Source organism: Mustela nivalis (assembly GCF_964662115.1).
Source record: "Mustela nivalis genome assembly, chromosome: 19".
Classification (NCBI taxonomy): Eukaryota; Metazoa; Chordata; class Mammalia; order Carnivora; family Mustelidae; genus Mustela; species Mustela nivalis.
In genome coordinates, this window is record NC_139038.1 from 5,345,470 (window position 1) to 5,361,189 (window position 15,720).

Genomic DNA, 15,720 nt, shown 5'->3' on the forward strand with positions numbered 1-15,720 from the left:
CAAATAATGCTGCTATGAACGTGAGTGCCCAAATATTTGTTTGAGTCCCTGTTTTCAGTTCTTTTTAGCATCTACCCAGAAGTTCTAGGAAGAGCTACACAAAATCATCCCATTGTTGAAAAAATTGTGTATTTATATGTGTTATATGTCCATATAATATGTTGATTTGGTACGTATAATTGAACATGCCTGGGGAAAATATGGATGAATTTTCAGACTTTTAAATTCTGGTTACCTCTACAAAATGGGATTGAAGAGGGCATTTGAAAAAAAATCAATTTGTATGTTAAAAATAAATTAAATTTAAGGTAATAGTTTATCAATATCAAGCTAGGCACTAGCTTGTATTGTAAAGATCTTCAATCTTTACATCCAACCTGCAGGATAGATGTTATTTTCATTTTGTAGATGAAACCCAGAGGGCTTTAAATAATTTACCTTGGATCAAAAGGTTGTAAGTAGATGGCACAGAGGCTGAACCTAATGTACGACTCTAAAATCTGTGTTCTTTGTCCTTTCCAATGTGTCATTGTATTTGATCTATTGACTGAGTTTTATTGTAATTTTAGAAGGTTTTATTTATTTATTTATTTATTTATTTATTTTTGAGACTGAGAGGGGGAGGGAGAAAAACACAAGTGGGGGGAGGGAGAGGGACAAGCAGACTCCACGTGGAACGCAGAGCCTGACACTGGGCTCCGTCTCCGGACCCCGCGATCACGACCTAAGCCAAAATCAAGAGTCAGAGGCTTGACACACTGAGCCACCCAGGTGCCCCTACTGACCAAATTTTAAATGGATTCAGGTAAAAAGAGGAACTATTTTGAGCATTTCTCATGGCAATTACCTTTTTTTTTTTTTTTCCAGAATGGCTTTGGAACGTACTCCTGGTTTCTGAAGAGAATCCCTAACTCCCAATACCCTTTGAGAAATGAATACGTAGGAGAGTTTGTAGATGGATATCGTCATGGCCGTGGAAAGTTCTACTATGCCAGTGGAGCTGTTTATGAGGGAGAATGGGTCTCCAACAAAAAACATGGCATGGTGAGTGCAGGCGTGTGAAGAACACATTTTATAGATTTTATAAAGCAAATGAAATGCCATTAAAAGGCATGTCATTCTCTGTCTGGTAAAATGCATAATCCATTTTTGCATGAATAACTTATTGTTTTGTTAAGATGATTACATGAATTTTAAAAGAATTTCCGGGGCACCTGGGTGGCTCAGTGGGTTAAAGCCTCTGCCTTCAGCTCGGGTCCTGATCCCAGGGTCCTGGGATCAAGCCCCAAGTTGGGCTTTCTGCTCAGCAGAGAGCCTGCTTCCTCCTCTCTCTGCCTGCCTCTCTGCCTACTTGTGATCCCTGTCTGTCAAATAAATAAATAAAGTCTTTAAAAAAATAAAATAAAATAAAATAAAATAAAATAAAATAAAATAAAATAAAATAAAATAAAATAATTTCCAACATATCATCTGTGTCCTGTATATTTAGAAGTTATTTACTTAGTTCATGTTATGTACATACATGTCTGTGTTAGGTGGTTTTGGTCACAAGGAACGGAAAAATCTAGCTTAATCAGACAAAACTGTGAAAGAACAAGTGGGTTTGATTCAGCAACTCCGTGATGTCAGGAGTTTTCTTCCATCTACCCAGGATGTCTCTTACCATGATGTCAGTTTCACCCCTCTGCTGCTCCTCCCTCATGACCACAAAATGGATGCTGTGGTTCCAGGCTTCACATCCACATACCACACTAAGTAGGAGGAGAGAAGAAACTCTTTTCTGAGAAGCTTCCCACAAATGACTTGGATCATCTCCTTACCTCTCCATCAGACTGACTCTTGGCTTGTGTTGGACAATCCAATAGAGCCCCTATTTGGGGATGGGCACTCTGCCGGTCACTGGTATAGTTTAACAAGGCACCTTCTGTTATCTGGGGGTAGCTGGGGAGAGGCTGTGGAGCAGATAGAGGAGGAGGAGGAAGAAGAGAGAGGATTTAACACAGTGGCTGGAGACTCTAGGAGCCTAAGTGCTAAGTGCATGTCTTAAAAACAAACAAAAACCTCCAGACCCTCGAAAATGGTACAGATGTAGATTATCAGTGGATTTCCTGAACTGTGCATCTTTCTGTCTGCAGGGCCGCTTAACTTTCAAGAATGGGCGTGTGTATAATGGCTTGTTTTCCAATGACCACATAGTGGAGTTTCCAAATCTCGAAGTTGAGTTCTTAAGTCACCTGGACCTGTCTTCAGACCTGTCCTTCAAGAACTGGCACCCGGCATCCTCGCTCAGTGCTGGTAAGGGGGTGGGCTCCTGGCAGGTGTATGCAAATTAACTTCTGTGATCAGTGGAATCTGCTCATCAAAATACAAAGACTACTTCAGGAAACAGAATTTTCCTGGGGAGGGGTGGTGGGGAGGACTACTTTCTTAGGAGGTTTTTTGAATACTCTTATTTCCCACTTGGGTGGAAAATCATTTCCACATAACACTGGAAAAAAAAATTTTTTTTTTTTTATCTTCCAAAAGCATTTTCTTATCTTTTCTCCAAAGCACTTTAATTTACTAGTTGCAATGGTCACATTGATGACTTTTAACATTGCTTTTCACCACCATCCCTTCTATTTGCCTTTATTTGCTAGAGATTATCAGGAAGCTTGACGGCAGTGAAAGCAATTCTGTATTAGGGCCAAGCATTGAGCTAAATCTCAGTTTGCTGCTGAGTATGTATCCTGAGAAAGATCAAGCAGAGGAAAAGAAGCAGGTAAAAACCTTTCATATTGTTATATGTTTGTATTTTAGGCTTGAATATTAACAGAGTCTCCCCAGGCTTGGGAAAATACAGCCGAGGGGGGCTGTCCTGTGTTGAATGTCTTCTAGGAGCCCCATCGATGCTTTGTGTGCCATTTCATTTAATTTGCAAGGAAACCCTAGGGAACATGCTTTGTGAGAAAACAGAAGCCCAGATAGAGAGACTTGGTGAATTAATTACATGCAAGTTACCCTCACCCCCAGCTTGGTCTCAAGGCCAAGGCTGTGGCCACCCCAACCACAGGACCTTAATTCTGGTGTGCATTATTATGGGCTGCTGGGATTCCAAAGAACTTCAAGCTCCTAGAAATCAGTACAAGTCTAGAAAAGCTTAGAGACAGAGAAAATTATGTGTACCTGACTTCATCTGATTAACAAGTGGAAAAATCACATCCACGAAATTACACGTTAGTATCGTGAACCCTGCTTTGACTGGGGCTTGCTGGATTTTTCCGTGAAAGCATTGTTGATGGCGTGGCTTGCAACAGGAGAACCATCGGTACCTCAAAAGTGCAAGGCAGGCACCCCTTTGCTCTCCTGCTATCCCGTCTCCTCTGGCCCCAGTTCCTGTGGGTCTCAAAAGACATGACTCTTCACCCCCCCACACCATTCTCCTCTCTTCTTCTGGCCAACGATGTAATTCGGGCTCCTGGGGTTGGCTCACTTGATCTGCTGCCAGATTCTTGTTAAAGAACAAAACAAACCAAACCTATCGTGACTTTCTCTAGTTAGGAGAATAATGCACAATACTTGTAGGAAGTTTAAAAAAATGCACATAAGAAAAAGTAGAAGAGAATCTCCACCCAGACAAAATCTGGTGACCATCTTTCCGGTTTTGTTTTGGGCAAACGTAATTAGAATTGGAGTATTCTGCTCATATAATCTCTTGTTTTTGTGTATTGAATCATAGCTCTTCAGTGCCATTAGGTAGTTTCCTATAATATAATTTTTAGGTGAATAAATAAGCATGCATGGATTCACTCAAAAAGGAGGGATATTCTTACAGTTTCCTCCTCCTCCTCCCCCACTCCCTGTTTACTTATGTATCATTCACTTTCCACATCAAAACAGGTAGGTCTTCAAAAAAAACCTGTGAATTTAAAAATATATATCTTGACTGTTTTATAATTACAAACGTAGCACATGCTCTTTATTTATTTATTTTTAAAGATTTAATTAATTTATTTATTTGAGAGAGAGAGAGAGAGAGAGAGAGAGCATGAGAGGGGAGAAGGTCAGAGGGAGAAGCAGACTCGCCATGGAGCTGGGAGCCTGATGTGGGACTCGATCCTGGAACCCCAGGATCATGACCTGAGCCGAAGGAGGTCGCCTAACCTGCTGAGCCACCCAGGCGCCCAGCACATGCTCTTTAAAGAAAATTCGAACATTGTAGAACTAGGATCTCGAAAGTCAAAAAAAAGTCCTGTCACTTGACACTTTGGAAACACCTCTAAACGTGTTCCATGACTACCTGGTATTTCATAATATGGACAATATTACAATCTAGGTAGAGAAACTTCCATTTTTTTCTAACCTTTCGTGAGGACTTCAGACTCTCAGAAGAGCTGCTGGAGCCCGGGTTTGTCCCTGTCACAGGCTTCTCCACATGTGAGCATCTCCCATGGCCACTGAACAGGGGCCCAAAGCCAAGCCCCGGGCCTTGCTGCCACACTGAAACGAAGTCGTGGACTTCACTTGAATTTCACTTTTCCTCACAATGTCCCTTTTTGTGTCCCAAGATCCTACCCAGGACCCCACGCTGCCTGTGGCGGTCACATCTCTCTAACTTCCTCTGTCTGTGACGGAGCCTTCACCTTCCATGGTCCTTCATGATCTCCAGACTTTGGAAGGTTCTGGAAAGCTCTATTGGCTGTCTAGCTCCATCCTGTTCCATGCTGCTGGTAGCTGTGTGTATTTAGGACCTCCGAGGAGGGACAGCAACCTGCCTCACCAACCTGCCCCTAGCAGTCCCCCTCTTCCTCTCCTAGGATAATGGCCAGCACATCAGCAGAAAGCCCTTTGCTCTGGGCATGTTTCCAAACGCCTTTATTTTGCTACATCCTCCCAACGGCCTATGGGCAGAACTGTGATTGTCCCAATTTGCCCAGGAGGGAGATGGGGCAGAGCACAGGGACAGCCTTTCTCCAGGGCAGGCTGCCCTCCTGGCATTCCTGGACACCTCAACCTCTCTGCCCTCCCCCGACCCTGTCCCAGCCTCCACTGGCAGGCCTGCTGACTGTGAAGTGATTTGTTCTGTGCTCCGAGGTGGAGTTCAAGTACAGTGTCCTCCAGAGAACTTCCTCCTTGGAACCCACCTGTCCTTCCTCTGCGGCTCTGTTCCACCAGAGGTATTTCCTTATGGTATCTTTACCAGGTTTAAAGCTTCATGAAGAAAATCCTGCATTCTACTCTAGAACAAGGCTTTAGATAAGGCAGCTTTGGCATGTTTATCCAACCGGATTGAATTTTAGAAAGTAGGAGTTACAGCTGGGAGGGACAGATGCCTGACGCAACTGCCCAAGGGGGGACTTCTCCATCTCCTTGGGGGTCCCCAGACAGTGTAGGTCACATTTCCTGAATAATTCATTTGGGAGGGCGAGACACAGGGTAAGTGGTCTTGGAGAACAGGACACTGCATAGGCTGCAGGGTTGCACGTATGGGAAGGTCAGGGTCACATCAGGTTGGGGAGAATTATAGAAGGTGACTGGGGACGGAGAGGGAGGTTAATTACGAGTGTGAGTATCGTCTATTTCAGACAGCAGGAAGTCTGATGTTAGTTGTATGTTTTTAAAATCAACCAAGCCCGGGGCGTGTCAGTCAGTTAAGTGTCTGACTCATGATCTCAGCTCTGGTCTTGATCTCATGGCTGTGAGTTGGAGCCCCACTTCGGGCTCCACACTGGGCACTGAGTCTATTAAACAAACAAACAACCAGCCTTGCAGTCCCAGGATAAGCCCCGCTCGGTGTGGCATAGAATTTTAGGTACTGGGGCGCCTGGGTGGCTCAGTGGGTTAAAGCCTCTGCCTTTGGCTCAGGTCATGATCCCCGCATCAGGCTCTCTGCTCAGCGGGGATCCTGCTTCCTCCTCTCTCTCTGCCTGCCTCTCTGCCTACTTGTGATCTCTCTCTGTCAAATAAATAAATAAAATCTTTAAAAAAAAAAGAATTTTAGATATTGCTAGATTTCATATACTCCTATTTTGTTGAGGATTTTTATGCCTATCTTCATGAAAGATACTGATCTGTAGACAAGAGGGTTTTATTGCTGCTCATTCAAACAGGATGCTATCACATAGCAGTATGAAAGCAATTTCATTGTACTGATAACAGCTTTTTTTTGGTAACAGCAAATTTTTCAGTGTTTACTTTAATGAGAAATGCATTTTATTGGCCTGGGGTTGAGTGGGGGGAATATGACATTTGTTGAGCTCATACAGCGATAAGAGGTAAATGTTACTATGTCATACGTGTTATCTCATTAAATTTACAAAACAGGTGTTGTTTCTTTTACTTTTGTTCTTATTAGGCAAGACTAAGACATGCGTGGTTTTCTCTTCGTAGGTAGAATATGCCGTCTTAAGAAATATTACAGAATTGAGAAGAATTTATAGCTTTTACAGCAGCCTAGGGTGTGATCGCTCTCTGGATAACACTTTCCTGATGACAAAGCTTCACTTCTGGAGGTTTCTCAAAGACTGCAAATTTCACCACCATAAGATAACTCTTGCTGATATGGACAGAGTATTAAGTAGTGAGTATTCTAGGTCCTTTGTGTCTTTTTGGTTATTATTTTTTTTAAGATTTATTTATTTGAGAGAGAGAGCGAGCAAGAGCGCGTGCGTGGGCAGGGGGGAGGGGCAGAAGGAGTGGGAGAAGCAGACCCTGAGATCATGACCTGAGCCAAAGGCAGATACTTAACTGACTGAGCCACCCAGGCGCCCCAACATCTTTTGGTTCAAAGAATAGCATGACATCATGTCACTACGAAAGCAGTCAAGAAACGGGGAGACGGGGGAGGAAGGCAAATGCTGCGAGACCTTCCAGAAATCAACACACGGGGGTCTTCTCAAGTTACTTAAAATGTATTTGAGACGATCTCGTGAAATAACGGCAGCAGTAAAAGACTGCCTGCAGCGGAGCCTGTGGGCCGAATCCAGTCCCCTGTCTGTTCTTATAAATAAAGTTTTATTGGAACACAGCCATGCCCATTTTCTCATGCATGGTCTGCGGCTGTTTTTGCCCTCTGATACCAGAACAACCAGAGGGGTTGTGACAGAGACTGTGTGGCCTACAAAGCCTAAAATATGTGCTGCTGGCTCTCGATGGAGAAGTTTGCCTGCCCCTGATCTATCAAACCTGCCAACACTGTGAGATCAGAAGCAGAGAGGATCGGGGAGGGCGTGGCGCAGCCGCGAAAACACTTGAGGTCGTCTTGGGCTTGGGCTTGGGCTTGATTTCAAAAGCGAAAGTTCATGCAATAAACTTAATAGTATTGAAAGTTTTCCTTCTTTCAGCTAAATTCTGGGAAGCAGGCCTTGAAAACTTCAAATTATCTATTCGAACCACAGAATATTCGAACTAATACCTATTTCCCTGAAATTTAAGTGCTTGACAAAGACTTAGAATCCATTTAGAATTAGAATCATTAGTCAGATGAGGCTCAAACCACCTAGAAAAACACTGGCACAAGGTATCTTATAAGTTTCTTGAAAAATGACCAGATCGCGAATTTTCGAGCAGTACTTAAGTTTTAGGTGGATGTGTATATGCTGTTCACAGTACTCGCTAGGAAAAAAAGATACTCATACTCAGTTCTTTGAATTGTATACCAGGAACAAATAAAATAGGTTTTAAAAAACACCAGGCATCAGGAATAAAATCTTGATCTGAAACTAGAAATACATTCTATGTTAATTGAATTTAAATTTTTTTTTTTTTTTAGATTTTATGTATTTATTTGCCAGAGATCACAAGTAGGCAGAGAGGCAGGCAGAGAGAGAGAGGAGAAATCAGGCTCCCCGCAGAGCAGAGAGCCCAATGCGGGGTTGATCTCAGGACCCTGAGATCATGACCTGAGCCAAAGGCAGAGGATTAATCCACTGAGCCACCCAGGTGCCCCTAAATTTTTTTTTTTTTAAGAAGAATAAAATCATGGTATGTTCAAAACATGGTATTATATATGAATGTTTCTAAGAGGGTAAATCTTAAAAGTCCTCAAGAATGAACGAGGAATTTTTATAACTGTGTAGGTGAATGATGTCAACAAGACTTATTGTGGTGGTTATTTTGTAACGTAGAGTGAATCATACCGCACACCTGAAACTAATACAACATTATATGTCAATGATACCTCAATTAAAAAATACTAAGCATCCTTTCCAATTTTCTTTATTTCAGCCAACAATGACATTCCAGTGGAAGAAATCCATTCTCCATTTACAACAATACTTTTGAGAACATTTCTGAATTATCTCCTACAGTTGGCTTACCACATCCACCACAAAGAATACCAGTAAGTACTGCTTCCAGAGCGCTGAGAGGGTGGCGCAGTAACTTTTCTGCTTTTCTTTGATGTGCGGTATCACTTTACATACTTCAGACGAGATCGGGCGCGTTCAGGGTGGTATGGCCGTAGACACTTTACATACTTCAGAAACGAAGGGCCAGAAACAAAAGGGTTTTATAAATATTAACCACAAAACCATGAGATACCAGATTAGAATTTGGAAGACCCCTCAGATAGGAGTCATGTTTCCATCCTGAATACTGTTCCTAGAGTTTTAATCAGAAATGGTCAACACCAACTCTTCCTTTTTTTTTTTTTTTTTAAAGATTTTATTTATCTCCTAGAGAGGGAACACAAGCAGGGGAAGTGACAGAGGGAGAAGCAGGCTTCCTGCTGAGCCCTGCTGCCGCATCCCAGGACCCCGGGATCATGACCTGAGCGGAAGGCAGATGCTTAACGACTGAGCCACCCAGGCGCCCCAATACCAACCTTTCCTTAGGGCAGAATTTCCTGTCTTTCTCAGAAAAATGGATACTACATCTTGAAAAAAAAACTTTTAAATTTTGAGATAAATTTAGTTTTATGGACGTGTTGCCATGTTAGTATGGTGATTCCTAGACACCTGTCCCTCAGCTTCCTTAGCAATCTTACGCAACCATGGTGCACTTATCAAAGTGAAGAAATGAACGTTGGTGTAATACTGTTAGCAAAATCATAGACTTCATTAGGGTTTCCCAAATTTTCCCACTGATGTCCCTTCCGTGTTCCATGTTCTTTGCATTTTGTTGTCCTACCTCCTGAGTCCCTACAATCTGTGATAGTTTCTTGGATTTTGTCTTTCATGACCTTGACACTTTGGAAGACCGTTGGTCACTTATTTTGTGAAATGTCCCTTGACTTTGATTTGCTGATGTGTTTTCATCATTGCGCTGAGGCTTGGGTTTGGGGGAAGAATACCATGGAGGCAAACTGCCCTTGGCATCATATCCGATCAGGGGTACGTGACATCGGACTGTCTTATTGCCGGTGATCCCAACCCTGATCGCTCGGTTAAAGTGGTGGCAGCCAGAATTCTCGACCGTAAACACACTCTTTCTCCCTTTCTGTGCTCTCGTTCGAAGCAAACTGCTAAGTCCACTCCACACTCAGGGAGAGGACAGTTAGGTTCTACCTCCCGGACAGAGGGGTGACTAGCTCTGTCTCGACAGAAACAGAAGCCCATCGCTCTTTCTGTGTTTTACCAAACTGATGACTGAGAACATTCACCCGAATGCCTGCCGTGTAAAAGGTAAATATAAAACCAACAGCGTTATATTTATTTTCAATTTTTTACCCTCCAACATGTAGCTGTGTAATCAGTTTTTGGTTGTTTATCTTTCCCTCGTGTCTTTAGGCAGCTTATTCAGCGGGCAGCAGCGGACGCTCTATTCCATGACCTACATCGACAAGTGCTGGGAAATCTACACAGTTCACTGCAGACCACACGCAGCTCCTCCCCACGAGCCCTCCATGAAGATGCGACACTTCCTCTGGATGTTGAAAGTAACCACTTATGACCGAGACTGGTTTTATAGTAATAAGAATTTTGGCTTTTTTTTTTTTTTTTTCCTTTTTGAGGGAGAGCATGTGCTCATGCGTTGGGAGGGGAGAAGCAGAGGGAGAGGGAGAGAACGAATCTCAGCTGATTTCCTTGCCCAGGATGGAGCCTGACTCAAGGCTCGATCTCGTGACCCTGAGATCATGATCTGAGCTGAAATCAAGAGTCAGACGCTTAACTGACCGAGCCACCCAGAGACGCCCTGGCGTTTTGGTTTTCATTAAAGAGATATTCCGGCTCTGGTACCCAAATGATGAGGTGAATATCCTTGATAGATTTTCATAGCCACTGAATGTTTGTTGAGCCTCTTTGGGCAGAAGCGAGTCATTCCAAGGATCTTCGACAGACCTGAGGCAGAGGGAGCACTGGCTCCGTGTGCTGCCCAGTGAGGGAGGGGCATGGGCAGCCCCGGTGCCTTTGCGGATGCAGACCTTGCCATGGAAGAGAAGACGGGGTGGGGAGGTAAGGGAATGTCCTCTAAAAAAATGATCGTTGATCAAAAAGTAATTTAAAGAAGTTATTAGTTTATAAAGCAGGACATCTAGTTCATACAATATTCTTTTTTAAAAAAGATTTTATTTGGGCGCCTGGGTGGCTTAGTGGGTTAGGCCGCTGCCTTCGGCTCAGGTCATGATCTCAGGGTCCTGGGATCGAGTCCCGCATCGGGCTCTCTGCTCAGCAGGGAGCCTGCTTCCTCCTCTCTCTCTTTGCCTACTTGTAATCTCTCTCTGTCAAATAAATAAATAAAATCTTTTAAAAAAAAAGATTTTATTTGACAGAGAGCACAAGAGAGGGAACACAAGCAGCAGGAGTGGGAGAGGGAGAAGCAGGCTTCCCGCTGAGCAGGGAGCCTGATGTGGGGCTCGATCCCAAGACCCTGGGATCATGACCTGAGCCGAAGGCAGATGCTTAACAACTGAGCCACCCAAGTGTCCCTTCACCCAATATTCTTGTACTAACTATTGGTGGTTTTTGTTTTGACTTACACCCGTGGGTATATAAATAAGAAAATGAGAAGAGTTGGAATACTAATAGGGAATAGAGTGCTTTTAAAAAGCCTTAACAGTGTCGTATGTGTACAGAAAACAGACTGTCACCGAGTGTCTACTACAGGAAAAGAGCTTGTTAGCAGTGTGTGAGTTTTGTACAGCTGTTTATTTGCTCACTTCCCCCTTTTCTTCACGGCCTCTGATTGAAGTGATGAGGTCATCCGTCCCCCTAGATGGCTCAGACTTCCGGTCCCAGCTGGCGGCATCTTCCCAGAGTTCATTACCATGTTCTTCTCTCCCCCGGGTCTCCACTAACGCGGTGCAGTTAGAGGCTTGTTGGGATTCTGGGTTTCTTCCCCTGACAAAGACACAGGTGGTTCTGTGTAATTCCATTGCGTCACCTCAGGAATGTTCCCGGTTAGGGATGTTGAGATGGGCCAGCGGGTTCACGTGGAGTCGGCATGATCCTTAGGTTAGAACACATAAAGCCTGGTTTGCATGGTGCTTCGGAGGGCGGGTCAGCTTGGAGCCGGCCCCTGGCCAGCCCTTGTTTTCAGCAGCACTAACGTAGGGGAGACTGCGTGTCCTGGGCCAGATGCTCTCTGGTTCATTATCTCTGAGCGCAAAGCTTCTGTTTGCAGCTCTGATGCGGGCAGGGTCTTCTCAGCGAGTGTTCCTGTGTTCAGCCCTCCCTGGAGTGTTACTTTTGGGGGCCTCCTTCTTGAGTGTCGACAGCATCCTGATTTCCTGAGTCCCCAGTTCAGTGTTTCCCCACCCGTGCAGCTGGGAGATCTCTCCCATCTGGATCACCCACTCTCCCAACCCCTCTGTCCTGTGTTTATGCCTCTAAAGGCACTTTTCTTTTTAGAGGGACCGGGGAAGGTCTAGAGGGGTAAATAGTATTGTTAATCTAGAATGTTTTTCAAAAGGATCAGTTTCAAAGACACCCATTTCTAGAACATCTATGTATAGTGTTACATGGGTATAAATTAAACATTAAAACTATGTAGCTGTTTAGCAGTACCTGGGTGACTCAGTCAGTTAAGCGTCTGCCTTCGGCTCAGGTCATGATCTCAGGGTCCTGGGATCGAGTCCCGAGTTGGGCTCCCCGCTCAGTGGGGAGCCTGCTTCTCCCTCTCCTGCTCCCCCTGCTTGTGCGCTCTCTCTCTCTCAAATAAATTAAAATAACCTTTTTAAAAATATAAAGATTTGTAATTTTAAGCCATTTTGGTTTAATTGGTTATTTCTTTGCAGGATTTTAAAATGATAAATAAAGAATTAACAGCAACCAAGTTTGTGGAGGTCATCGCAGAGGATAATCCTTTCATACATGACGGCGTTGACAGCAACTTTGAACCCGAGGTTTGTAAAGCGACGTCACAAATAATGCAGATGCAATTTAGGCTGTTTTGCTTTGGATACTGAGAACCAAGACGTGACCGAAAAGCCTTCTAACCCGAGTACGTAACTATGTGTACGCCTGTGTGCGTGTGTGTGTATACACACGTGCGTGTACCCGTGTGTGTCTATACGGCTCTATCTCCTTGATCACATGAGAAAACTAGAGTTAATATAAAAAAGAATATTTCAGACGTCAGGAAATAATGAGTGAAGTCAAAAGAATATAAAACAACAGTTGACCCTTGAACGACGCAAGGGTTAGGGACGCCGACACCCCCCCCCCCCAGTCAGAAGTTCAGGTATAACTTTGACCCCCCAGTACTTCACTACTCATAGCCTGGTGTGGACCGAAAGCCCTGCCAATAACACGAATAGGCAATTAACACACATTTTGTATTTCATGCTGTTTTCTTACAGTAAAGTGACCTAAAGAAAAGAAAACATTAAGAACATCATAAGGAAAACACGCTTTAATCCATGTGTGGATTAAAACCTATACATCATGGGCCCCCCGCAGTTCACACCCGCCTCGTTCAAGGGTCAAGTGTACGATGCTAGTTCTTGGATCATGGAGCAAGTTAATACATGCGGATGTCTCCCGGGCCGACCCGTCCTGCACCTGTCAGAGACGCTCACTGATCCCCTCCAGTGAATGAGTCTAAGTGTCTTTGCTTTCCCGCACTCTTTGCCGAGGGGCCCTGGGCAAGTGGGCCACCCCAGGCTCGGTCTTTTCTTCTGTACGTGGAAGTGGGGCGACTAGTCGATCCCTGTTTTCAGGATGTGCTCTTCCTCCCGATGTCCCCTCCCCCGGGCCCTGCGGCCACGAGTCCACTCTTTGTCCCCGTGCCCTTGCTTCTTCTGGACAGGTCCTAAAGATGGCTAAACGGCTAACGCTGTTTGCGTTCAGGTCCCCAGTGACCCCCGTGGTGACACCCACCCAGGGGGCCCTGCCTTGGTGCCTGAAATGCTGTCCCTGCCCCCTCAGACACGTTGGATTAGGGCCCCCCCCCCCATGATCTCATTTTAACTGATCCGTAAGGACGTAATCATCCAATACGGTCACATTCTGAGGTACTGGGGGTTAGGACCCCAACTCTTTTTCGGGAGACACAATTCAGCCCATAATAGTCTTCCCTTAGGTCCCCCCTCAAAGTCATGGCCTTCGTATGTGTGAAATCCATGAGCCCTTGCCGGCATCTCCCGAGGGCTTAGTCATTCCAGCGTTCACACTCGGGGAGCTTCTCACCTGCCTCTGTGCTGCTCCCGCCTCGCGACGCTTGTGAGCTCCCTTCTGCTCTTATCCCAGCTGTAAGAATAACTTCATCTTGAACAGAAATTTTCGGCTAATATTCTCAAGTTGACAGGCAAAATCACAAGGCAGGGCACACCCAGGAGGCTAGTGTTGCAAACATAAGGCGCAGTTTTTAACTGCCTGACGCGGACAGAACCATCGCGGTGGCAGGTGGGGTCATGTGTCTTCAAAGTTTGCTCTCTGCGGGGAGGGGAAGAATGGGAAAGGCTTAAGCGGAACAGCTAATAAGCAAACAAAATGCTTCTTGTTGTTGGTCATGCTTTCAAGCGCATGTTTGGGGTCCCCTCAGGTGACTGTAGGTACCTGGTTAGGGGCAGGGATCCACTGACCTATGCTGAATTTTACTTAAGATAACAGCTAAAAATCCCAGCGCCGGGGTGGCTTAGTGGGTTGGCCTCTGCTTTCAGCTCAGGTCATGATCTCAGGGTCCTGGGATCGAGCCCCGCTTCGGGCTCTCTGCTCGGCGGGGAGCCTACTTCTCCCGCACTCTCTCTCTGCCTGCCTCTCTGCCTACTTGTGATCTCTTTCTCATCAAATAAGTAAAATCTTAAAAAAAAAATCTCAGCCACTAATGATTTGACACGTGGGATGACGGGCACTTGACATTAGGATCTCATGTCATGACCAAGTATATACGGTGCTGACTGCATCTTACTGGTGGAGAAACTGATGCTCACTGTGGTTCCACAAGCCTTTGGAGGAGGGGCCTGCCACAGGGGTAGGACATCTGGGCGCTTGGCAGGTAGTGAGTGAGTGTTAGCTGGGGTCCCAGGAAGAGTCGGATTTGGGCACAAGAAACTAAAATTGTCCTGCCTTTGAGCTAAGCAAATGTCTCATTTACCAGCTTGACCCATCTTTGGGCAGGTCTCAGCAAACCGTTAGCCTAGGGGACCCTTGGACTGTGGGGGATGCTAAGCGGATCCCTGGGCAGTAGGTGGAGGCTAGTCTGGCGTCTCTGGTCAAATCATCGAGCCTCTTCCAGCGCAGACTCAAAGCGCTCTGGATTCGGGACCAAAAGACATGACAGGTGGCGGATCAAAGTCCAAACAAGCTGGTCCCCCATGCAGGTCCGTGTGTCAGGTGTGCACACAGCAGGGAGGGGCTGGGCTGCCACGTGGGTAACTCCTGCACTTGTCACTTGAGTTCACAGGTGAGTTCACTTCTCTTAAGTTGTTCAAGGAAAAAAAAAAAAAAACCTGGGGCACCTGGGTGGCTCAGTGGGTTAAGCTTCTGCCTTTGGCTCAGGTCATGATCTCAGGGTCCTAGGATCGAGCCCCACATTGGGCTCTCTGCTCAGCAGGGAGCCTGCTTCCTCTCCTCTCTCTCTGCCTGCCTCTCTGCCTACCTGTGATCTCTGTCTGTCAAATAATAAAATTTTAAAAATCTTAAAAAAGGAAAAAAAACACTCTTGAAAAATGTCCTCAATTAATTAATATACAGTGTTTCCATCAAACTAGCAAAATGACTTATAAACCTAATAACAGAACACCCATAATCTTTTAAATGTTGTAGTTTTTGTTGCAAATTGGTGTGTGCTCAGGACGCTTGAGCGCTAAATGAGGTGGGGGTCTTCTCTGGAGACAGAAACCAAGAGCCAGTTGAAGTGCTGGTCCACCTAATGGTGTGTCAGAATAAATAAGACCCTTTATGTTTTCTTACGTTTCAGCTGGTTTTCCTAGAATTCTTTGAAGCTCTTTTAAGCTTCGCCCTCATCTCTGTCACTGAACAGATGACTAAAACCTATTTAAATTTGCCAAATGATGACCTGTCTGGAAACAAACATGGAAGTCCTCACACGACAAATCAGGTAAAGTTAGCTTAGAATTTACAGAGCAAGAAAAAGTTTCATTCTGGAATGGTTCAACTAGATGAAAATTATCTTGGGCTTTTATGAACCCTTTGGGAAATAATTTCAGACTTTTTTTCACAGTGTGAAAAGGTGTATTGTCTTTTCCTTAAGTTAGGTCCTTGGTCATGACCAAGGGCGTCGACTCCGAGCCACAGTAGCAGAGGTATCCTAATGACGGTCAGAGTCCCGCCAACGTGTTGGGTGGACCAGGAGGCTTAGAACATGAGATAATTTATTGTGGAAATGTTTCATTACCTG

The 15,720-nt window shown here is 44.9% G+C and overlaps 1 protein-coding gene across 3 annotated transcripts in view; it reads left to right on the forward strand.

Moving 5' to 3' along the window:
- RSPH10B (radial spoke head 10 homolog B) overlaps positions 1–15,720 on the forward strand; it is a 51,649-nt gene that overhangs the window by 21,020 nt on the left and 14,909 nt on the right. For all 3 annotated transcript variants that reach the window (XM_082712664.1, XM_082712665.1, XM_082712666.1), the window contains exons 8-16: positions 868–1,044; positions 2,136–2,295; positions 2,640–2,761; positions 6,370–6,559; positions 8,206–8,320; positions 9,523–9,602; positions 9,708–9,856; positions 12,155–12,262; positions 15,280–15,420. In XM_082712664.1, the coding sequence (XP_082568790.1) occupies positions 868–1,044; positions 2,136–2,295; positions 2,640–2,761; positions 6,370–6,559; positions 8,206–8,320; positions 9,523–9,602; positions 9,708–9,856; positions 12,155–12,262; positions 15,280–15,420 (1,242 nt within the window). The remainder of the gene's footprint in view (positions 1–867; positions 1,045–2,135; positions 2,296–2,639; positions 2,762–6,369; positions 6,560–8,205; positions 8,321–9,522; positions 9,603–9,707; positions 9,857–12,154; positions 12,263–15,279; positions 15,421–15,720) is intronic.